The sequence below is a fragment of the Vanessa cardui genome, chromosome 22 (genome assembly GCF_905220365.1).
Source record: "Vanessa cardui chromosome 22, ilVanCard2.1, whole genome shotgun sequence".
In the NCBI taxonomy this organism is placed as follows: Eukaryota; Metazoa; Arthropoda; class Insecta; order Lepidoptera; family Nymphalidae; genus Vanessa; species Vanessa cardui.
Genome location: NC_061144.1, coordinates 2,384,687 through 2,409,961, shown reverse-complemented (window position 1 = coordinate 2,409,961; position 25,275 = coordinate 2,384,687). Strand labels below are relative to the sequence as shown.

The 25,275-nt window shown below is 34.4% G+C and overlaps 1 protein-coding gene across 1 annotated transcript in view; it reads left to right on the top strand.

Moving 5' to 3' along the window:
• Positions 1 to 25,275, top strand: part of LOC124539174 (Down syndrome cell adhesion molecule-like protein Dscam2) — a 200,461-nt gene extending 175,186 nt beyond the window's left edge. Inside the window, exons 4-32 of the mRNA XM_047116472.1 lie at positions 2,555 to 2,652; positions 4,170 to 4,261; positions 4,794 to 4,945; positions 7,447 to 7,537; positions 8,537 to 8,915; positions 9,007 to 9,142; positions 9,513 to 9,632; positions 10,185 to 10,361; positions 10,550 to 10,694; positions 11,148 to 11,296; positions 12,009 to 12,168; positions 12,395 to 12,534; positions 13,945 to 14,094; positions 15,170 to 15,260; positions 15,628 to 15,710; positions 16,164 to 16,298; positions 16,621 to 16,773; positions 17,358 to 17,487; positions 17,903 to 18,063; positions 18,503 to 18,682; positions 18,921 to 19,118; positions 19,627 to 19,839; positions 20,329 to 20,489; positions 20,781 to 20,955; positions 21,738 to 21,855; positions 22,643 to 22,818; positions 23,560 to 23,670; positions 24,493 to 24,570; positions 25,247 to 25,275. Of these exons, the coding sequence (XP_046972428.1) occupies positions 2,555 to 2,652; positions 4,170 to 4,261; positions 4,794 to 4,945; positions 7,447 to 7,537; positions 8,537 to 8,915; positions 9,007 to 9,142; positions 9,513 to 9,632; positions 10,185 to 10,361; positions 10,550 to 10,694; positions 11,148 to 11,296; positions 12,009 to 12,168; positions 12,395 to 12,534; positions 13,945 to 14,094; positions 15,170 to 15,260; positions 15,628 to 15,710; positions 16,164 to 16,298; positions 16,621 to 16,773; positions 17,358 to 17,487; positions 17,903 to 18,063; positions 18,503 to 18,682; positions 18,921 to 19,118; positions 19,627 to 19,839; positions 20,329 to 20,489; positions 20,781 to 20,955; positions 21,738 to 21,855; positions 22,643 to 22,818; positions 23,560 to 23,670; positions 24,493 to 24,570; positions 25,247 to 25,275 (4,181 nt within the window). The remainder of the gene's footprint in view (positions 1 to 2,554; positions 2,653 to 4,169; positions 4,262 to 4,793; positions 4,946 to 7,446; positions 7,538 to 8,536; positions 8,916 to 9,006; positions 9,143 to 9,512; positions 9,633 to 10,184; positions 10,362 to 10,549; positions 10,695 to 11,147; positions 11,297 to 12,008; positions 12,169 to 12,394; positions 12,535 to 13,944; positions 14,095 to 15,169; positions 15,261 to 15,627; positions 15,711 to 16,163; positions 16,299 to 16,620; positions 16,774 to 17,357; positions 17,488 to 17,902; positions 18,064 to 18,502; positions 18,683 to 18,920; positions 19,119 to 19,626; positions 19,840 to 20,328; positions 20,490 to 20,780; positions 20,956 to 21,737; positions 21,856 to 22,642; positions 22,819 to 23,559; positions 23,671 to 24,492; positions 24,571 to 25,246) is intronic.

Here is a 25,275-nt window from a genome sequence, read left to right as displayed (position 1 = left end):
GAGTATCTATGAAGATTTTCCCCGCGTAAAAAAAAGGACTGATGATCTGACTAGAAAAAAACTAAACATTTTTAAATACACGACTTGTTATTTCTGCCACTGGATAATGCGACTAATAAACGACGCCCTCCCCGTCTTGGCAACTAGGCTGCTCAGAGTCCACTCTACCCACCTGAGGCGTTCCACGAGCGTACGGTGGCATACCGCCGCGTCAATCTTAGACTAAACCACGATAAGGTAACTGACATGCACCCCAGTCACCATAATTTCCAGGCAGATTCATATCACAGTATAGACACGTCTGCATTTTAATCTATGAGCAACGTTGCTAGATGACCAATCGCTGGGCAAATTGCGATTCGTCCCCATATAATTATATTCGCCGGTCCCCCCAACGAGGGAAAGGTAATGAGACCCGTGATTTGGAATTTCGTTTAACTCCAACGGTGTCTGCAATCAAATCAACTCGGACACTTCGTTTTGATTGAAGTAATATAATTTTAGAAATTTCATCTCGTAAATATTCACTCGGATATAGTACGACACAACTTAGATGTGGCATCGGCAAATTCAATAAAACCGATTACTGTCGATCTATACAACCAATAGAACTATCGCGATATTTGACGCCATTCGTCGCTATAGATTCTCGCGTCAGTTCAACCCGAGAAAACAAGTGCACGGAAATCGACGCGTCAAATTGACAAATATATTAGGTCATATGTTATCATTATGTTTGTGTAAATATGATATTTACTGCGCACTTAATTCGGATGCGATCGGTTTTACAAATTTTGCCGATGCTACATCTAAGTTGTGTCGTACTATACCTGCATGAGAGCATTTATGAAATTTTTATAATTGAATACCTTATAGCCATTTAGTACTGTTGATTCTTCACTTCTTCGAAGCTTAAAATTTATGGAATAAATATTTTATATAATACTTTTTATAATCTGTTTTATTTTTAAATTAAATCGAACAATAAAAAGGTCATATGATCTTTCCAACTTATAAATACAAATTGATTCGTAACTGTGAGCGTTGAAACCATCGGAGATATCAATATGAGAGTTATTTTGTCTGACTTTTGGAAATGAATATTCATGAAATATTTCGTTTTGCGTTAGGTATTTTTGCACGACGCAAAGTATCAGCGAGTGCTTTACGATCGAAGTCTATTTTGATTATGACGCTCTTGTTACTTCAAGGATAAAAAACCTTGTAAAAAAAATAGCCTTTATTGCTGTTTTTATTACAATACTTGGTACATACTACCTACTTCTAATTTACAATATACCAAAACTTTACATCTAGACACGCGGTAGCGTGTCAAGATATGCGTAGCGTGTCACGAACCATTTGGAACCTCTTTTGACCCCCCCCCCATAACTCAAAAAACTTTTTGGCATAAACTTGTGTAATAATATAATTCGTATATGAGGACTAGCCAAGTCAGACCTAAGACTACAATATATTATCCTATGGAAATAAATTATGTTGTATATAGTTATACATTCAGGACTGGCCATAGAACTTGGCACCCATTTAGATCTCACTTCTTTATTCGTTGAAGCCATCAACCAGGGCTTATATCATAATATCGTACTTGGCTCTCATTTTACATTTAAGTTTATGATTGGATACAAATAACTAAATATACATTATTTATCTAATTTATATTATAATGATCGGCAACTGGTTGCTTTTGTTGAGCAGCTTGTCTGTCGACAAAGGCCTAAAGATTTCTAGGTATTCCTGTCCTTTCTCATAAAAAAAAATACTCGTAATATAGATCAATTCTGTACTATTAATAATGATGAAAGGTTCCGCGCCATTATTTCCAAAATGCTAGAAAATCATGTCTATTACAACATACATGTAATATGTAATGACAGATGGACAGACTGTCATTGGCACAGTTGGTATGTTTTTTTGTCACACATACACACATACATATTCTAAACTAGCAGTGCCCGCGAATTTGTACGCTTTTCGATTTAGCAAAAAAAAAAATATTGTAGCCTTATTATATCAGTTATCGAATCGTCAGTCCAGCCGTTCCAGAGATTAGTCAGAACAAAGATACAGACAGACAGCCCGACAAAAATTATAAAAAATATTATGTTGGTATATGTACCGTGTATACATATGCATTGAGTAAAAAAGGACTATTTTAATATTATAAACAGACACTTCAATTTCATTATATGTTTAGATATAAATGAATGTAGGTAAGTTTTACAAGTTGTGTGCTCCTTGAATTAGAGAACCACGTGTACTATCAAGCTAAAAATATTTAAATACACTTCCATTAAAAAGTTACAAAATAATACACAGCATGAACAAATTAGAAACTTAAATTGAAATTTAGAAATTGGAATTTGGACAGGCTGTAACAATGAATATCAAAATTATTATTTCTAGGGATTGTCTACAGAGTCTTGGAAGATCAGTATTATTTCCTAAGTTTTATTTAAGTGTACCAAAAAGGTTATATATGTTACGATAATAATTATATAGAATAAATGATTCACCATTTTTTTGTTTTCAGGTTTGGACAGAAGAAAAAGGCTTAGAAGGGGATTGAACGATAATCAAGTTATTATAACTCAACATTTTACGGAGAGAACTGTAACTCCTGGAGGCGATGTGAGTGAAATTAACATATACTACACTAGTTGTAGCCCGCGGCTTATCTCGCGTTTGAGGGGTTTTGCTTACACGTGTTAAGCAAAAATGTAGCCTATGTCCTTTCTTGGATATCAAATGTACTTCATACCAAGTTTCATCAAAATCGGTTCATTTGTTTGGTATTGATAGAGCTACTGACATACATTACGTTGCAGATGTTACTTTTACATTTATAATATTAGTATAGAAGTATAGATTAATGACATTTTACTTATAACATATCAAACATAAGTGTCAATAGAGCAATGGGCTGCCTAGCAATGTAAAAGACATAGGATCGATCCTGATCCTCTTGAGTCCCAACTCATAACGTAATGAGCTTAAAGGGAGGGGTAAATAGGAATATTAGTAATTCTTTAATTCATTTGGGGCATTGCATAAAAATAGATAATTTCTATATATGTAAATTTTCTTTACTTAAATATAGTATAAGATTTAATCAAGTATTGAAGTATTTATAAAAGATTCAATTAAATTTAAAGATACCACCGGTTCGTAATGTAAATTCTATCGGGAAGTTACAGCAATCAATTATTTAATTACACTTTCCGTCGAATTAAATTAAAGGTAAGGTAGTTAATTAAAATTAAATCAGCCTATATCCTTTCGTGAAAATGACAATCAAAGATAGCTCTACTACTCAACGCTTTACTTATCCAGATAACTAGTTGTTTAACGCGCCTTCACTCGAGTTTTAACGAATCGGTCGTAAGTGATCATCCATCCTTATTCTCAATTTACTTTGGGTCGCCATAGCATGTCTGCTACTTCCATATTTCTCTATCTGACGTCATCTCACAAGTAACATTCTCTCCAGCCATATCGTCTTTCACTCAATCCATCCATCGTTTCTTTGGTCATCCTCTTCCTCTATATCCATTCATGTTTACACTCAACCTTCCACACAATATGTTCCTCATTCCTCCGCGTAACATACCATGTCAGTATCATACATAAAGCAGCATCGTAGTTTCGAGCTTCATTTTGCTTCATACCAAATTTCATCGAATTTGATTCAGTAGCTTGGCCGTGAAAGAGTAACGCACAGAAACTCATACAGAGAAAGATACAATAAATTCGCATTTATAATAAGTATAGAAAATGTTACAGTTTAAAAAAATTGCTAACAAGCTCATATGAAATGCTTACTTTGTGTATGATGTTAAACGTTGAGAATTATCTCAGTCTGGAGTCAATCCTAAGAGTAGAAGAGGACCACGTTTGCCATAGAAATACATTGTCATCGAACCTTGACTAACGTGTCAAATTATACCCCCATAGGACAAGTATAATAATGATTCTATTTCAACTTACAAGATTTGATCTTGAAAAATAAGTGTAGCTAGTTAAATAACAGCGTGTAATTAACTAATTAATAAATGCTATTTGCGTTTACTGAAATGATTCGTTATTAAATTGATTTGACGGTCTGCAAGAGTAAATAATTTAAAACTGTGTCAAAATAAATTCCGCAGATTAGTATGCAATGTGCGGCCACAGGTGACAGACCGCCGCAATTCATATGGGAACGAGATGGCATTCTTATGTCCAGTAATACTGATCCCAGGTAAGTGCCAAGGTCATAAAAAGACACTTCTGTTTTCGAAACTCCACCCTTATTCGTCGATTCTAAAATAATTTACTTAGTATATCGTTGATAAACTATTTTGACACGTATCTTCTTAATTTTTATAGTCAAAATAGCATATCGCATTTTGACATTACGCTCGTGTTACATTGAGTCTCGAGTTTTTTCTTAAAGAAGACCTTTCCTACTGAAAGGTCCAACTAAAAGCTTTCATAAACACTACATGTAAAAATTAATAACACATTGTATTGCGTTAAATATATGCATAGACACAAAATGTATCGATTTTTAACGTCTTACAAATTCCATAGAATATCTTGCTGCTAATTTTTTTATGTTGTTAAAAGAGTGATAGGAAAAATAATTCTGTCTTTGTCTTTTGAATATCAAATCAAAGATGATAGAACGAGACAAATCTGTATTGAACAATACACTTTAAAAACGTTTATGAGACCTTACTTTAATATTCTTTATATTATTTTGTGAAACTTATACCGAAGCTCTCCCACAGATACGCATTAGGTCAAGTGATGACATCTGACAACTCAGTCGTTGCTCAATTGAATATAACAAGAGTTAGAGTTGAAGATGGAGGCTTGTATTCGTGCACAGCGAAAGAAGGAGATCATGTGGCAACTCATGAGAACAGACTTGATGTTTATGGTAAGTAAATCGACAGTAAAGTTGTGGGCTTTGGAACGCCTCTCGAAGAATCCAAACTTCTCATAATTGCTAACGGAAAAGGTGAAAAACTGTTAGGTTTAACGATTGACAACGAATAAGAATCCAACTCAGTAGATTGATATACAGGACTATCAAAAATTATGGTTTATAGTGCTCTTTCTTCTGTGTATCTAATGCTTTTTTTCTTTATTAAAATAAAATTATAACAAAAAGAAAACCCGACTTCAAACAAAACACTATTTTAAAACACATAAATATGCACTAAAATGTAATAAAAATAATTGCGTATTCAACATATTTTTTAGAGTCCTCCTAAGTAAAATGAAATGAAAAATATTAGACTACTTAAAAGTCGATTTACGATTATATAACGTAGTTATAGTTATTGTTATATTAGGAGCCGGTGTCAGCCACGGTACCCTTATCCCAACAATCAAAAGAAAGAAGCGATGCGAGCCCCTTGATTGATCCAGTATATTATTGTATAAAAGGTAATTTGTAAAAAACATGTTTGTTAAAGTATTCTCGTATTGTTTTTTGATAGATATACTGTAGGGTTTTCTTGGCTTTGTTTTAAAATAGTGTTTTGTTTGAAGTCGGTTTTTCTTTTTGTTAAAATTTTATTTATTTTTTGATTTTAAGTGAAGCTGATGTTGACTAACTAATTTTCATAATATGGATAGATTAAGCGTTCCGTTTTTATGAATCAGAAACTACTTCGAGGATAATTTCAAAAGACTCTTGCGAATAAAGCAAAAATAGACTTTCGAAAATGCGGCTTTAATACGTCGTGCGGCATAAACTACAAGGATCCCTCGAAAGAGCTGTAATCGACCTTTGAAAAAACTTTGAAAAAGAGCTAATATATGACGTACATCATATGACATCCCATCACACATACAAAATTAGATTAAAGATAGTAAGAAATTCTACTCCCTATCGCTCCCTTTTTTTTTCGCTGGAAAAACGCTCTACGCGCTTCCCCCACGTGATGGGAAGTGGCGGGGGGGGGGGTGTGGGACTCGCCGGTTTCCTGAACGCCTAGTCCACCCAGGTCCACCGGGCTTACCCACTAAAAAACCAGCGGTACCCTCTCCTTCTTTCGGTGGGCGCCACGGGATCGCTTACGCATGCTACCGTGACGCCCTGACGACTATATCGCACCCTAACTGAGAGCCGTATAGGAGTTCCATCACTACATAGTATAAAACAAAGTCGCTTTCTCTGTCCCTATATCTTTAAAACTACGCAACGGATTTTAATGCGGTTTATTTTAATAGATAGTGTGATTCAAGGGGAAAGTTAGTGCATATAATACGTGAACAATATAGTAAAGAAACACTGATAATTTTAGAAGTTTGCGATGTGATGTCGTAAAAAAATATATTTATAGTATTATTATTGCACCCGTGCGAAGCCGGGGTGGGTAGCTAGTTGATTATAATATTCGACTATGATAATTACATAAACATAATCACATTACGGAAGGTGACTCAAATATCCAAATAACCCATAAATAAAAGTTTCGACCGAGTATAGCTAACGTGCTCCTCAGAATTGATCCGTTCCCGTCCGTTCCGTTACTTTGTCATGGATCCTATGCTCAGAACCTTACCAAACTTTCACCAAACTACCCTTGAAGTATATATTTTATAATAAAAAAAGAATTATCAAAATTGGTTAACGTGATTTTCAGTTATTCACCTATTTGTCGCGCATATACATAATGCAAATTTAAGACTTATGTCATTTTCATACGGATACCATCATCGAAAAAAAATAAAATTAAAATGGGACCCCACGGGAAGCACTACCTTTCAAACAAAAAAAAAATATCAAAATCGGTCCACCCAGTGAAAAGTTATGAGGTAACAAACATAAAAAAAAAGAAATAAAAAATACAGACGAATTGATAACCTCCTCCTTTTTGAAGTCGGTTGAAAAAGTCTAAAATTATTTTAAAGGGTAACATCGTAACTGTTCAACGGATTGAGAGATTAATTTAACAAAAGATTTTTCTTCAGCTACGTCCACGAGATGAACAAAAATTAAGCACTTGAATCTTGATACTTGGCTGGTTTAAATCTGCTATCTAACCTGACCAACCCTCTTGGACTTTGTCCAAGTACATCAGAATAGATATCATCAACTCAACACATATTCAACCCTCCAAATAATACTTTTTGAATTCCGGTTCTAACAGTGCATTCACCATTAAAACTGGAACGCATTAGCCACAACTACATGCACAAAAGATGTATCTAATTTAACTTACGTTGGAAACATCAGCGTCGGAAAGCATGATATATCTTTGCTAATAGGTGGCGGTGAGAACTTACCATCAGATGGCTCATACGTCCTTTATTCTATATATACATTGGGCCATGGGTCATATGATGAATCTATATTTATTTCTCCTCGAAAAAGATTAAGGTTAAGAGCGTATATTTTCAATTTCCATTTATATCCTATTTTTTCAGGACCGCCTTACATCCGATCTCTGCCTCCCGTAAAAATACAAAGTGGCGAATCTATAAATTTAAGGTGTCCTTTTTATGGATATCCTATCAGGTAAGTAAATTTTTCTTTTCTTATTTATTTATTCTTAGGATCACCAACAGCTACCACAATGGTACACAAACATATGTATCATATAAATATTATGATAACTGTATTTCTTTTTAAAGGTAAACATAGTAGGTATGTCTAAAGTATTACGCAATTAAAGATAAATATAAAAAACATCCATAAGAAAAATAATAATAATTGCTTTGTATGAGTCAAAACAATTATTTATCTAAAGTAAAATAAAATATAATAAATTTTTGTTGTTGTTAGAAAATTAGCAAATTCAAATATATTTCATATATTTATATAATTAATGTGTCATAATGATCCTTATTTATAAGTTTTATGCTCCGTAAATAATACTACCTATAAGTAACCTGTATATATATCAGCGAAATAAAAACTCACTGATTATTCCCGTATACTCAAATACATAAACACCTACAAATTTGAAATTTGGCGCGTTCCTTATAGGGAGCGGATATCTAATCCGCTTAGAAATTATATTACGAAACTGCCTAAAGATATAAACGAGGCTTTTATTAATTCCGCGTGGGTAAAGTTGCAGCTTCAGCTGGGAGTTAGTATACTGTGTTCTTCTTCAACTGCTAAGTGAACCAGTGTAATTACTGACACAATATACATAACAATAAGAAGCTTACATTTCTTACAGTGCCAGTAATATTGACTAAGGTATCGAAATAAAACTAGTTTTAACGGATTTGAATCGCGTATATTAATTATTTTTAACATCCCGACGTTTCGAGCACTTTACAGCGTTCGTGGTCAGACTGATCTATCTAGTCTTAATATACGCGATTCAAATCCGTTATAACTAGTTTTATTTCAACGTGTAATCGCGAAAATTTAAGACAACATTATGACTAAGGTATCATCTGATCGGAAATTTGCCATGATTTTTGTCAAATAAGTATATAATAACACATCGTCTCATCTCCATATTTCATTTTAGAAGACTCTAGAGACTCATATTTTTTTCAGCAAAATTGATTGGGAACACAAAGGTAAAACAATTAATTCAAACAACCTATTCCAAAGCCGATACAAACGGAATCAGGTCAAAAAGAGGAAATCTCGACGAAGCGTTGTCAATATTCATGGTATCCTAACCATACCCGAAGTGTCTAAGGAAGATAATGGCGCTGTATACACGTGCATAGTTACCTCACCATCTGGTGAAATGGCGAGACGTGCGTTTGAAATACAAGTAATCGAAGCACCGATTTTAGAAGATTTGCTCCTTGGTAACAATTTACAGGAAGGGCAGATTGTAAATATTTATTGCAACGTAAGGAGTGGCGATCTGCCGATACATTTTGAATGGTTAAAAGACGGAAAGAGGATCCCGAGTACTTTAAAGGTGATGCCATGTTTTACTGTTCTTGTTTATAATACTCATGGAGATAATAAGAAAAATAGAATTTTTTCGTTAATAATTTGTAAAATTTTAGGTTGTTGAAAGAAGTTCAGAACTCTTTAGCGCATTGGTAATAAAGAAAGTGTCATTGGAACACTGTGGTACTTACACTTGCGTTGCGTCGAACCACGTCGCTAAAGTAAACAAGTCTACCGAGCTGTATATAAAAGGCAAGTAGCTTTTATAATTGCTAATAATATACTTATTCTATGAAAGAGGACGACACATATACGCTCCTATTATTTATACTGATATATTAAAATTAAAAGTTTCAAACATATTGTCAGTACTCCACCACATTTGTAAGTATTTTAAATGGAAAATGGAACACAAACTTCATTCACCATCTTTGAACTTCGTAGAATATTTTCTTTGTACTTCTCATATCGTTATTTATTTATAGCTTTAACACTTACTGCATTATTTAATTGGTAATACCACATTTTTATTAAAGTTATTAGAGTTCAGTTAAAATGATAAACAAATATTCCTTTAGAAAACAATTGGTTTGTATAAAACTTTTTGATGATTTCTTTTCAGTTGCACCAAAATGGTTGGAAGAGCCTTCAAATTCGTCGTTACTGCTTGGAAGGAAAGGGACTGTATCTTGCAGTGCAAGTGGTTATCCACAACCTCAAGTCCATTGGATGAAGAAAGACGGTAATTCCAAAAGAGATACAAATATTTGAAGTCCTATAGTTTTAGTATTATTATTTATTAATAGAAAAAATACTTCAGCTGTATAAATGTTAGTTATGTACGCTTGCTTGTATGTTATACATATCAAATAATATTACACTTATCTTATTCTTCTAAAAGTGCCATCGTCTTTCAAAGATCGTCAATCATTAAAGCAACTTCTATCTTCGATGCCTGCTCTATATTGTAAACGGATTATTGCTCTTTCCTGTGTGTAATGACGAAGGTTTTTTACCCAAGATGTTCTCATTCCTCACACTTTGTCTTCTTTCGAACTCAGCCTGTACGATGGGTTTTAGTAGCTGGTATTTTCAGGTTCAGATATTCGGGCTTTCTTTTCTTTACAATATTTAATTATTCTTTACATGCAATTTACTAGTATTATCATCAAAGTATTTCAGGTTTTTTTGGTTTTTTTATTTAAGTATTATACATATTTGAATTATTGTGCTAGTTTTTTTCGAAAAATGTTCTCTAAATTAATGTTAATTTGAAAAAATATATTGTTCTCAGCTCTACTCGGTACTTGGCAACCAGTTCTTGAGCTGGCTGGAGGTGGTATTCTGAGTCTGCCCAACGGATCTCTGGTGATCGAAGAGGTTTCCTTAACAGATGAGGGTCTGTACTCTTGCAACGTTGAGAACGGAGTGGGCACGCCGCTCAGCAAAACTGTATGGATGAGTGTCAACAGTAGGTAACTTTATATACGTATATGATATAATCGTAAGCTATACAGTTTATAATAAAAAAAATCTTAAAAAGAGGCCTAATAACTATCTAAATGTAAGCACTATACATATATGGACATATGCCTACACTATTAGATATTAATTTAAGCATTTAAAAGATAGATAGATAAATTTTATTATTACTTCCAGAGCCTGTTCACTTCGATACGACTTCGACAAATGTAACCTCTCGTCTTGGACATCCCGTAACACTGGAGTGCCGTGCTTTAGGCGACGACCCGATCAGAATTATTTGGACACACGATGGCAACACCTTGGATTCACAAAACCATAGGTTCGTTTTATAATATATAAGAAATAAAAATCACTTCTAAACGAATAGGTCTTTGAATAATCCTAATAATAATAACAGCAATTCTTTAGAGAGTGTAGCCAATTGACAACATATAACAACAAGGTAAATTGTGCACAAGTGTATGTAACGCAAAACAATCATAAGTGCATTCTCTATTTTCTATATAAACCCAATCAGAATTGTCAAAAAAGTCAGGTACAAGGACTTTACCAACTTTCTGAAGAATGGGAGTTCCATATACTTCCAATTCCAGACTTCAGACTGACATTTAGAAATATTCATTAGACAAGCCTCATAATTTGTATCACCAGCTTCCAACCTACAAGATCCATGGTCTCATATTTAGCCAAGAGAAACTTATTCTAAACTAAACAAACGAGGCTGATTTCAGAATGAATAATACTGTTTTAAAATATTTATGAATTTCAACAGGATGAAACATTCCGAATCGAAGACATCCCTCGGCGCGACCAGCACTATCACCTTCCAGTATTCGGAAGCAGGCGACGCGGGTTTTTACCAATGTCGAGCCACCAATCCTTATGGTGCAGCTAGTTTCAACATCTTTCTTACAATTTTAGGTAAATATTCTTATTTCAATACACAACGTAACATCTAAGTAAGATGTCTTTTGTAATGTAATTGTTGAGTCTCTTTTTTTGGTACATAATTAAATAAATATAATAGAATATAAAAAAGAAACAGACATAATAAATAATTCAGATGTGACAAATCCGTCGATCGGTACATTCGTCACATGTAAACGTTCTCGCAATATTTCTTGACGCCGAGCGTGAGATAAATTAAAAACAAATTCAGCACATGATATTTCTGTGGTTGTGCTTGTTTGTATCTGAATTGGAGACCTTTCGTATCTTTCAAAAATGAGTATGTTTACATCGGAAAGTGTAGATAAGTCAACTCAGTGATCTCTAATTTGAGACTTTTTAAGTGTAAGTTTTTATAATATTAGGAAGTTTGTTTGGTTTCCTCAAAGAAAATATGAAAAAAAAAAACAATTAATATGGAACTGTAATATCCAGGCATTCCTCTAACATACATGCCATATAATAATGTCACATGATGAAACCAAAAAAAATATTTTTGTGCACTGAATTACACATTCTATGAGGGTCTAAATGATTATATGACCAAATATTGTATTATATCTAAATAATATGAAAAAAATGGGAAAAACATGGTACCCAAATAAATAGGATAAAGGCCAACGAACAATAATTACCCTTAGCGCATCATGCATGCATTTAAAGTTAAAGAGTTCCAAATGATCAGAGCCTCCAAGCCCGCCGTCGGAGTTGCGTGTGGAGTCAGTGCGCGCGCGGTCAGCTGCAGTATCGTGGCGTGCGAGAGGGCCTCGAGGCTCCCTGCAGTACGCGCCGACTACGCTCGCACACACAGTATGGGACCGCGCTATCAGCATTAACGTTACCAGGTATAATAATTACACTCAATGACAGCAAAATATTTAATTGTAAAATAAGAAATTTTAATGACATTTTTGAATTTTTATTTTACAAGAATTCTGTGATTTTTATCCCATCAAAAACATAAATGTAAAATGTAAGCCAATTACAATATTAAGATATAAGCATTAAAAAACAGCCCGTATATGTCTTTCCTTTCTTTTCTATGATTAATAAATTCAATAAATTTCACAGAAAAGACAACGATATTCGTCAAACCATCGAGATACACAATTTAAGACCAGCTACACCTTACGCTGTGCGCGTTGCGACCGCCAATGAAGTGGGCGTTAGTCGGTACACGGCGCCTGTGCACTTCACAACACATGAAGAAGGTAAGCCGATTAAAAATCGTCCATTGTTTACCCTCCGATTCAAAAATGGTATGATATCGATCAGCCTGTATATCGTAGTATCGCTATATAGGTGGACAAGCAAATGGGCCACCTGATGGTAAGATTACCACCGCCCGTAGAAAATGACGCTATAAGAAGTATTGACCGTTCCTTACAACCTAGGGTACTAAGACGTTATGTCTTATGTGTCTGTAGTTAAACGAACTCTTAAAACCCTTAAAACCGGGACATAATACAGAGTACTGCTGTTCATAGGCGGGTTATCATAAGTAGTAAGTAATATAAAATTAATAATGACGATGGTTATGAGATTGGATCTATATATTCTATATTTGCTAATCAGTATAGACAATGAGTTTATTTTGTACCCACATTTAGTTGTTTTTCCTTATTTTAAAGAACGACTACTTAATAATAAAACAAATCTCTGAAACTGATAATTAATACTTGTATTTATCTTATAAATACTCCTTCAAATTGTATGCAATAATCTTTTCAACATAGACCAACTATTTTTGAACATAATCCTTAAAAAAATGCATATTTCAACCTAGTGTTGCACTTCACGAGATACTAATCAATGCTATAGAATCTCACATCAGATGGGAATCACTTTACCTGAATATGCGAACAGATTTACATTTTTGTCCTTTTATAAAACTGAATTTTAAATTGAGGTTAAAAGAATTCATCGGTAAAAATGACCATCTGTTACCCATGTTAAAAATTGGCAAGCTGCCCAATATTTTTTGGGGCAATATGATTTTTTAAGTGGAATGGATATTTTGTAAAACCTTTCGCTCAACTAATAGACTGTACACTACAAATTAATATCTGTACATAATATGTTTTTATATTACAAACAAATCTGCAAAATAACGTTCGTGCAGAAACTAACATGCAACTTTGACTCTAATTATTATGACGTTTAAAAGAAATATGAGTCAAAATCATTGTAATCGACACAAGTCGCTTACAAAATTTTACAAGTGATACATGATATTCGTTTCTTATAGAATAGCATTGTGAAATGACTTTCACTATCCTCTTTTTTGCCTCTTTATTTTTTTTTATAATTATATAATACAATTTTAGCAGAAAATAATGTGATGAGCATGTGATTACTTAAATAAGCCACTCACTCACTCAAAGTTCTGCTACCAAGTAATATTTTAGTCGCTAAATTACTCGTAACAATAACACTTATTATTATTAATTACTTCATGAGATAAATATTAGCTTAAGGCATACATAAATAAAAAAGTAATGAGCTGAAATGATTGATTGATCTTAATAACGTATAATAACTACCAAATTGGTCCAATGGACCACCCAATTGGACCAAGAAACTTGATCAAGCATTATTAATTTAATTATGTATTTCTTCAGCTCCATCAACCGCGCCATCGAGCATCCACGTGGAACAGACTGAAAACCCTGGGGAGCTGTTTGTATCATGGCTTCCACCACCGAAGGACAGTCATAATGGTGTCATCACAGGTTACCATATCAAAGCCGTCCCACAAAATGTTGGGTCAAGTAAGTAAAAATAATTTACGTAATACTCCAAGCTTTGTCATAAATTCAAAAATGTAACAGAAAAGACCTATATCTGAGGAAAGAGCTCCTAGACTTTTGATAAGGTTTGGAGCTGTGTACATATGGAAGAATTAGTCATTTCTTGTGTCTGCGCGTTGTCCAACAAGCGCTAGTATAATTATACAAATTTGGAACGTAAAATTTGGTAATGTTTGTCTTTGTTTGAGCAACCACTATCTTTGATCAGGATTCACGTGTTCTAATAACTAGGCCAATAGAGATAAACAACATTTATAGATAAAATACTATAATAATAATAATAATAATAATAAATGTTTATTTCATCAATAACCAAGACAGTACAATAAAATCTCAAAGGTTGACTTCTTCTTTTGAGTGCCGTGAGCTCCCGTGCCAGAAGAAGTCGCTCTTCCTTAACACATTCACACTTTAATTCAAAGTTATAAGATGAAACAAGCTAAGAATTAAGAATTACAAAAATACATATATATATATAATAGCTAAAGGTAGAGCGCGTTCGCGTGTGTGTCTCTCTCTGTATATGTATGTGTGTGTGTGTGTGTGTGTGTGTGTGTGTGTGTGTGTGTGTGTGTGTGTGTGTGTGTGTGTGTGTGTGTGTGTGTATGGCTAATTGTATAGATATCCAATCCAATCTACAAAACGTGATAAAGTAATAATTCAGTATCATCATAACTCAAACTTTTAAGCCACGCAATTATTTTCGGTTTACATTCGTGCAGAGTTAGAGGGTATATTTGTAGGATGTCATTGCATTTATTATACAAATGCGATGCAAGATACTGTAACTGTGATTGAGCAAATTTTGTATGTGTCTGTATTTTCTTAGCAACACTAGTGTTTCTTCGCTTATTCATGTTTTTTGGGTTGTAATCTAATTTTGTATGCTTTTTTAATATTATATGTAATACGAAAAGCTTTCTAATGGAGAGTAAATCAGTTTCGGTGTACAGTTTCTGAGTTGAAAACCTACGCTTTTTGAAATAAGCTACCTTAAGTATATGTATATCTATAGCTTTAATCCTATTAACTTCAGTTTCAGAGGACAGTGATACCAGGACATTGAAAGTTACTCAACAATCTGGAAAGCAAGAGACAACTATAAGTGGCCTTCTGAAAAATACTAGGTATACCAAAACTTTTTTTTATATACCTATTGTACAATTGAGTTTGCATTAATTGTTCATTGAAACACCCATCTATTTTACGTTTTATTTTAGAGTAATGAGGTAAAAGCACTATCATTTGGGTCATTCTGGTTCCAACTTTGGTACTTTATCTTTATTTTTTTTTGGCAGTTTTTAGAAGAATTCAATATTAAATGAAAGTGTATTTTTTTGTTCCTCTAACGTCTCAACTGCACAGCTCATCTCCATGATATTTGCATAACCTTCTCAGACACGGGATATAAATGTTCGAAATTAGTTCAAAATAAATCAAATAAGTCAATAATAATTAATATTTTAATTACAATGTGTAAATTTTATTTTTCAGATATGCAGTATCAATTTCAGCCTTTAACAGCGCTGGTTCCGGACCATTTTCTCTTCCTGTATTTCAAGATACCATGGAAGGAGGTATTAGCTTTACATACTTAAGAAATAAATATATTGTTCTTAACAAATAAACTGCTAGAAACCTCGAATACAGAATTATTTTGATATTTTATCATTCCATCAAAATAATCTGCAACTTAGCTCAAATATTGAACTTGTAGTTCGACATAGTTCGATAAACACAAGAAATGCAAACTAATAGACGGTTTGTTTACCATAATATTGTTACGATATTAAATGCCTACATGTTCTCAAACTTTCAAATAATTGCCAGTTACTATTGAATATATCGTTTTAATTAGTCTTTCATAGTTCTGTTTGATACTTCTGCAACAAATTTATAGCGCACTTTTACTTCACAATGTTTGAAAGAATTCTGAAGGATTCGGACCAAATTACGAATAAGAAAAAATTATTCAGTTCTCTAAAAGGATTTCATCAATTAGTACAATAATAATTTTATTTTCCTTGTAGCACCAGAACATGCACCAGCTTCAGTAGAATGCACAGCAGTATCTTCCACTTCTCTGAGGGTTGGCTGGCAACCTATCGCAATACACGGACAGGGAAGTTCATTGATTGGCTACACGATCCTATATGCTACTGAAGGTATTATTTATTATAGTGAAGTAAATCTCTCATTTGCAAATTCTTAAATTGTTGTTGTTTGTAAGCCTGAAATTTCGAAATTTTCCTCTAAATCACTTGATTTGATGATTTATTGGTATATTTTTTATGGAGTATGTTGGCGGACGACCTACCCAAGTGGGCTTGCATAAAGCCCTACCACCAAGTAAATGTTGCTTACTGTCAATGAAATGTGAATCGTCTATAAATTTAAAATATTATCAGCTACATATTCTCTAGAATCCAAATTTTCAGATAAAGAAAAATAATTGCAATCTATTTACTAATCGACGAATTATTTTAGAGAGTGCCTGGCAGAATCAAACGTCGCTTCATGCGGAATTGTATCTACAAAGTCTGACTAAATACACAAACTATACCATCAAAGTCGCTGGCTTTTCAAGTTACGGTGCTGGACCATTTTCATATCCCATCGTATGTACAACCTTACAGGATGGTAAGTTGATATTAACATTTATTTTTTAAGTAGTTATTGCACGCGGCTTCTCTAGCGCTTTGGGGGTTTGTTTGTCATGTGTTGGGCTTTTTGCCCAGGAGTTTATGTTCTTTCTTGGAGATCAAATTTGCTTTATATCAAATTTCATCAAATTCATTTCACATGTTTGGTAATGAAAGACCGACAGAGAGACAGAGTTACCTTCACAATTATAATATTAGTATAGATATCTTCCATTGAAAAAAAAACCGTATTATTAAAAACTTTTTCAAATAGAATGTACTGTAGTAATTTATGAATAGGTGACAACATAAAGTCAAGTATAAAACTGAATATATTTCATCGGTTTTTTAATTGGTACTAAAACAGATTTGTTCATTTACATGTTCATTTTTGATGTATAGGATGCACTGTTAATTCGCCGTGTTACAGTATTAAGTTAAGTGTAAAATTACCACCGGTTCGAAAGTAATAGATTATAGAGAAAGATCCAATAAGAAACTCAGTAGTGACTCTTTTGAACCTTATAGCGACAAAGTACCTCTGTTAAGCACAATAAAGTTTTAAAATGTGTATGTTATCAGTTCCAGACGCACCAGCAGATATTAAAGTTCTCATCCTATCTCCGACATCTCTTCTTGTGAATTGGAAGAAACCGGAACATCCGAACGGAGAATTGATATACTACACTGTTTATGTGAAACCGACGTCTAGGTAATAACGGATACGTTTCTCAAAATAAAGAAATAATGTGATCAATACAGCCCAGAAATATTTACTAATAAATCTTAAGCATAATATAATAAGCATAGCATAGGGCATATGTAAACAAATATGAATGCACTCTTCATTCACCCAATCTCGTAGTCCAAAGGGTTCCGATTCATTAAACACGTTCAAAAAAGTTCATGACCAACGGATTTACGTTCTTTCCGAGACACAAGAGCGTACTCAATTCATTTTCCGGACTCCGGGCTGGTACTGAGAATAGTTAGACATCAAAATCCAATAATTTTTCATCGGCACAACTAGAGTTTGAATATAATATGCCTCATGTAACCACAAGGCCAAAGAGGTATATTTTAAGGTTAAGTATCTTCAAATAAAAATGAAAACCAATTTTTAACAGCAATGGTTCACCACACACACTTCGAGTGGATATGTCTCGAACGACAGCAGAGGTGAAAGATCTAACAACGGGAAGGACGTACGAGGCCTGGGCTACGGCGAGCACAAGTGTTGGAGAAGGATTGGCCAGCAAACGAGTGTCACAAACGCCTTTACAACGAGGTATGGAAGATTCTAAGGAGTAGAAGTTAGAAGCTATCCTCACGATGATTTTCTTCAGCTGTTAACCTTCTTGGCTCACATTCTATATTCTTAGAACTTTAGTTAATTCATTCAAAGTATAAATTAAGCCAATAAATCCTAATAGAGAATATCCTAACTCCTAAAGATTCAAGAACTACATATAATTCAAGGTCTCATAAGAACCAACGAGATAACCGTTAGGTATAGGAGTAAAAGAACAAACCAGTTCATCACAAATAGTCTGCCATATGAGCTTGACATTGTTGCTTATTTTATTTTTATTATATTCTTGTTTATGTTCCAAAGCAATGTTCAAAGTGTAGGACAAAATGAATCTGTGTTCGTTTCATATGAATATTCTTGATATAAATCATTTTTTATTTAGGTAAACCTCTCGTTTCTACCATTTTTATTTCAGTGGTAGCAGGCGTTGCATCTCTCGGCGGCACTATATCAGTAGGCGTGGGGTCATCACTGCTACTGGTGTGCCAGTGCGTGGGTGTCCCACCACCACGAACCGTGTGGTACCACAAGCACAACATAATCACGCACCACCCGCGCTTCACCAGGAACCACGATGACAGCCTGCTCATTAACAGTAATATATTATTTACATAAATTATTGATGAAAAGATATCTATTTATTACTGAATATCAAAACTTTTATGATATTTTTAGTATTAATTACGTTATAATGATTAGTGCAAGAGCAAGAGCAAGGGTACGTGCCACCCACAAATCAGATATTCTACTGCCAAACAGCGATACTTAGTATTGTTGTGAACAGGCTATATGATCTCGACTCTATGTGTAAAATTTGGCTATTTTCATTCCAGATATAGACCAATCACTCAGCGGCAACTACACGTGTCTAGCGAAGAATCTCTATGGCTCCGATTCTGTGGAGTATACGGTCATAGTGCTACCTTTACCAGAAGCGCCGGTATTGCGAGCCACACCTTACAAGGACTCGATCTTAGTTGAATGGGAGCAACCGTATTACTCCGGCAATAGAAGTTCTGGTCAGAAAATAAGTAAGTACATTCATTGAAATTACTGAATACGAAAATAGAGCGTCGTTGTAATTGTATTTTATGTGTAAACATCCTACTGTACGAAATATATTAAGATGTCAGTTAAGCTCTTTCGAACTTGCTTATAAAATAAAAAATACTAATGGTGCCTACCTCTAAAATATAATTCTTTAGTATTCAACATTCCATTATTTATATAAAGGCTTTGTGCAAGCCCTTTTGGGTAGATACAACACATTCATCAATTTTTTTGTGATCCAGTTTGTTGGATTAGTGAACCACAACTACAGTCATAATAGACATAGCATCTTCGTTTCCCAAATATGGTGGACCATTATTGTAGGAAATATTTCTCACAGTGTCATTGACTATGGACGATGGTGCCAACTTACCCAAAGATGGCCCATTTGTCGTCCGCCTATCTATACCATAAATTATTTCAAGTCATGTATTTTAAGTGTGACATTTGATCTTTATATAAATGATTTATATGCCATATATAATATAGCTTACAGTCTAACGTGGAAGGAAGCGAGCGGTCCGTGGCAAGAGGCCTGGGCGCCGAACAAGTTGTCCAACAAGTTGTCAAACTTGTCGGGAGTTCAGAAACACGCGCTCACTGCTCTTAAATGCGGGACGAAGTATTCATTGAGAATAACGGCTACCAACCGAGTCGGGACTTCACAACCCGCCTACATCGATGTTAGCACTTTGGGAGGACGTGAGTCATAACTTTAACTCTTCTACCTAGACCCAAAACAAAACCGAAATCTAATTAACTTTCTCAATATCGACTCGGCCGGGAATCAAACCGGGACCTCGGATTTGCGTTCCTATGAAAACTACACACTACTTGACCACTGAGTTTGATGTGCCTGTACATTTCCCACTGCTGAGATAAGGCCCCCTCTTCCATTACGAAGAGGGTTTGGAACATATTCCACCACGCTGTTCTAATGCGGGTTGGTGGAATGCACATGTGGCAGAATTTCGATGAAATTAAAGATATGCAGGTTTCCTCACGATGTTTTCCTTCACCGCCGAGCATGAGATGAATTATAAACACAAATTAAGCACGTATATATATAGTGGTGCTTACCTGGGTTTGAACCCGAAACCATCGGTTAAGATGCACGTGTTCTTACCACTGGGCCACCTCAGCTCGTTTAATTTACCTATTTGGAACATTAACGGGACTTTTAATTTCCAGCACCAATACCACCTGCAACGAACGAGTGGCTCTGGAGCAACTGTTCGCACTTATTCGTTCAAGGCGCAGGGTGGGATGACGCGGGCTGTGATCTGCGCAGCTTCGACGTGGAGTACCGCCCATTGGGGGCACGCGCTTGGATGAGAGCTCATGATGCACTGGTGAGCTCAATACAGCTACCGAATAATTTATCTAAATTGGAACAAAACTTGCTTTTTTTTCCTTAACCGTTTGGTGAAGTATTGGGACAAAAGTAAGATCTAATGAATTTGATAGTTTCAATAGTAATTTTAAATATAATTAATTTATAATCAACTAATATAATTTTAAAGAGAATGCTGAAAGAACCTATATGTTACGACTTTTTAATGAAAATCCTTTACCAACCATTGTGCCAAATCGAGATATAAGAAGAGAGAATCTTGGGTATAATCCAATAAATGTACTCATAGGCTTACACCGACACGTCATGGAACATACCACTGTACCAGTCAAGCTACCGCGCGAGCTCGTTCGCGATATCTGACCTGTCACCAGGAACATGGTACCAAGTTCGAATAACAGTGTCCAACGAGGCGGGCACCATCACCACTACTTATAATTATGCTACAAAAAATGAAGACGGGAGTAAGTTATACCATAAATAATATAAATAATTGACATTTATCAAATAAATTGACCTTAAATAAAAGTACTATACAAGAAACAACAACAACAGCCTGTCAATTTGACACTACTGGGCTAAGGCCTCCTCTCCCTTTGCGGAGACACTTTGGAACATATTCCACAAAGCTGTTCCATTGCGGGTTAATGGAATACGTATGTGGCAGAAAGTCTATGAAATTAGACACATGCAGGTTTCCTCACAAAGTTGTCATTCATGGCAAAACTCGAGATGAATTATGAACACTAATGAAACACATTAATATTCAGTGGTGCTTGAAAAGTACTACTTATATACCAGTTAAACTTGGTCTTTAAATCAAATCAAATCAAATCAAAATAAACTTTATTCAGGTGGGCTTTTACAAGCACTTTTGAATCGTCATTTAACAATTAAGTGAAGCTACCACAGGTTCGGAAAGTAGATTCTACCGAGAAGAACCGGCAAGAAAATCAGTAGTTACTCTTTTTCAACATTTAAAAAAATACAGTCATGTTATTTTTTTAATTTAATTTATTTTATTTAGTTAGTTAATACAATTCTACAAAATACATCTATAAAATCTTGTATTGAATAATACGCCTTTTTTACCAATGTATTTTTTATAAACGATTTGAATTTACGAGACGGCAAAGTTAAAAATGTCTGCGGAATTTTATTGTAGAAATGGATACCTTGGCCCAAGAAAGATTTATTGACTTAAAACAAATGAACTGAAATTATTAATGGTAACTGTTTGGTCCAGGCGAAGTTGGTCCGCCATCTGACCTGTTCGATTTGAACATGTTGGTGATCGTCTTCAGTTCCATCCTCCTCGCGATGTGCCTTATCTGCTGCGTCTATATCTTGGTTAAGAGACAAAGGTATGTAATCAAAACATATATAACATATAAAACATTTTCATACATTATACCTTCTATATATCATATTTACAACGTTAGATTTATAAGATTCGATTTGTTAAAAATTGTAAAATTTTGGATTTTTACTTTATTTCATGTAGCATTCGATGCTCGATGAAGTTTTAGTATATATGGTGAATATTTATTACACAAACATACTTTGATGTACGTTTTGTTTTCACCTCTAATAATGATGTGCTATATTATGAACACACAATAAAGTATTGAAAATCTGTTAAATAAACTAATTATTCTAAAAAGTAAAATAACAAACATTTTAAATAAACAACCATTAACAGGAGACGTTAAAACTAAATCACCTTAAAATCAATAGATTTTGTGTACTATGTACAATGATGTTTTAGTAAACATAAATGTAAATGTTATTAACGCGCAAAAAGTGAAGACTAGAAAACGTCCTAATTGGGACGTTTGCCTTTAGTTGTTTTACGTAGTAATACGTTATAATACATCATAATTACGTAGAAATACGTTTTGCATAATTAAAACATCTTGTTATCCCTTTTACTTATTGTTTTTATCAAGTTATCCTTTTTACTTTTAACGACATATAAAAATAAACTAAAATAAACGGTCCCCGGCGCGGCACACTTTTTTCTGTTGTTTAGTATGGATATAACATATCTGTTTATTAGAATATCATTGACTATGTATGTAATGATAACTTTCTTAGGTAAGTAAGAAATCATACGGTGTACACATTAGAACAGCTTATATTATGTTCCAGGCATGTAACTTTCACGGAGTATCGGGATTCGATTACCGTCGACAACAAGTCGGAGAGCGGCAACATGACTGTGGATACTTCTCACAGCAACCTCGCGAACGTCAAGGAGAATGCGATCAACGCTCAGAACAGGATCTACAGCGCGCCCCTACACGTGCGGAACAACAGCAAACATGGTACTTATGACATTGACAGTAAAAATGATACTAATGATATTGACAGCGACATGGTACTTATGACATTGACAGCGAACATGGTACTTTAGACTTATTTATGCCAAAAAGGCATAGATTATTTCGACAATGTCACGTGCGAATGGAACTTATGACATTGACAGCGGCGTGGTACTTATGACGTTTTTTGAAACCATATATAAAAAAGACATTTTTTTGGGCTTTTAGTTATGCCAAAAATGCACAGATTATGTCGCCAATGTCACGTGCAAATGGAACTTATGACTTTGTAAGTCAAACTGCTACTTATAACATTATAGCACGTGGTTACTAGAGTTGACTGATGTCCCTTCTCCTATCGAAGAGATTTGGACCCCATTCGTTGTCATTTAATTTACAGTCTTAGAGCGTCAATAGTTATTAGCTGAAAGCACCTCGCCTGGCCTTCCTCTTCCGGTTTGCTTGTCTACTTGCTTTAAGTAAATAAAAAAAAAATCTTATTGCAAAAAATGTGCTAACTTAAATTAAAACTGGGTTGAGTTTTAAAATTATAATAAAAATGTGCTTTACTAAGGCGTTGCCAAGCACGGTAGTATTTGAATCAAGTAAAACCAATAAAAATTCAGAAGGTTAAATACTGACTTGATCATTTTACGGTAGAAGATTGTAATTAAATTAGTAGTCCCTAATCCAATTTTAGTTACATTAAATAATATACTTTATTATTTTTAATGATATTTTCAGAATTATACGAAATAAGTCCATATGCACAATTCGCTGTCGGATTCCGGACGTTCGGTCACGTGGAAAACCAAGACATGCCGAGTCGACACATGAAACACAGATACGACACAGGTAACTTAGATCACTGGTTTCTTGACCTCTTCAAGAAAACATTCAGATTCATATTGATAATATTGTATATAAAACTCATATTTAAAAAAAATAAGCTAGCTACCTGGTAATTAAACGGTTAATAAAAAAAATTACCTGTTGCCTGTAAAGTCGGTATACGGGCGAAAGTTTTACGTAGCAACGACTTTGAGTGGTAAAATAATTTTAATGTGAATATTCATTCGTATAGTAGGAAGAAGGATGAAATAAGAGTAACAATTTAAAACATTTATTTATACAAAGAATTATATTTAAAACATTAATTTATACAAAGAATCTCGCACTGAATTTTGTCTGTCTCTCTCGCTCTTAGGCGGGCTAACCATGCCCGAGTGGAAGGGACGCGTGCCTCTCACTCGCTCTCGTTGTGAGCGCATAACGTGAGCGGAGCGTAACGCAGTTTCTTGAAGTGTCACCCGGCAAACCAATTTATAAGACGTTGTCACGTCAACAACAATGACGTTAATTTAAATAACGTATGAACTGTAAATTAATAATTATTGATTAAAAAAGCAAAAAATACTTCATATTTTGTATGACACCGGTATAGTATTCCCGAAGACCTCAAACTGCGCGCCAAAATGTAAACCCAAGTCTCTGACAGGTGACAGCGCGCTCTTTTTTTAATGTATCACGTTACAAGGTATTGATGTATTAGGCTGCAAAAATATATATTGCCTTGCTACTAGATCGATGACACCTGTTAAATATTTACAAATATAAGAAATATATGCAAAAAATAACGTTTCAATCATTATTGACATTAAAATATCTTATTTTCAGAAACGAGTTTTCAAGTCTGTTCAGAATCCGAGGACAGTGACAGTATATCAAAATCCACTTTAAAAAGTGTACCAAGAAGTAAGTACATTGATTTGAAATGAGGTCTTCATATAAATAGAATTAAGTATTTTTTATAATGAGGGTTTTCATCTGACGTACTGTCAGATATATTTTATAGGTAAACTTGTAATTAAATACGATGACACTTAGACAATTTTACTACTTTTTACTACTTGTGGTAATATCATCTTCATCGATTCCAATTCCTCGAGATACAACATCAGTATGCGAAAGCACAGGAGCTCCCTTCTATTCCCTCTCTCAAAATCTGTTGAGACGCCTAAGCCAACACAACAAAATGAGTCCAGTCCCAGGACCAAAGACTCTATGTACTTTCCGAATCACGAGAGTGACAACACTTCCTGACCTCGTGCTGTCATTGAGACTTTTTTAAACTGTATGATACGTTATCGCCTCGCTGTGACTTTTATCCAGAACCTCCTTGATCTGTGGCCTAGGCACAGGAGGCCTAGTTACCATATCCCAAAGGTCGATGCGACTTTGATCATTTAGCGGACGGGTAATTTACAATATCATCTTAAACTATATACATACAATGTGTAAATAGCACTTAAAAGTAATTTACCCACCTACCACCGGCAACCTTGGTCTACCACCAGGGTCCCTTTGCCAACTGCTTTTTTACTTTTAAATGAAAAAGAAATAAATTAATATGATGTTTTACAATTTCCAGAGGCCTGCAGGACGCCGCATCATAGGTAA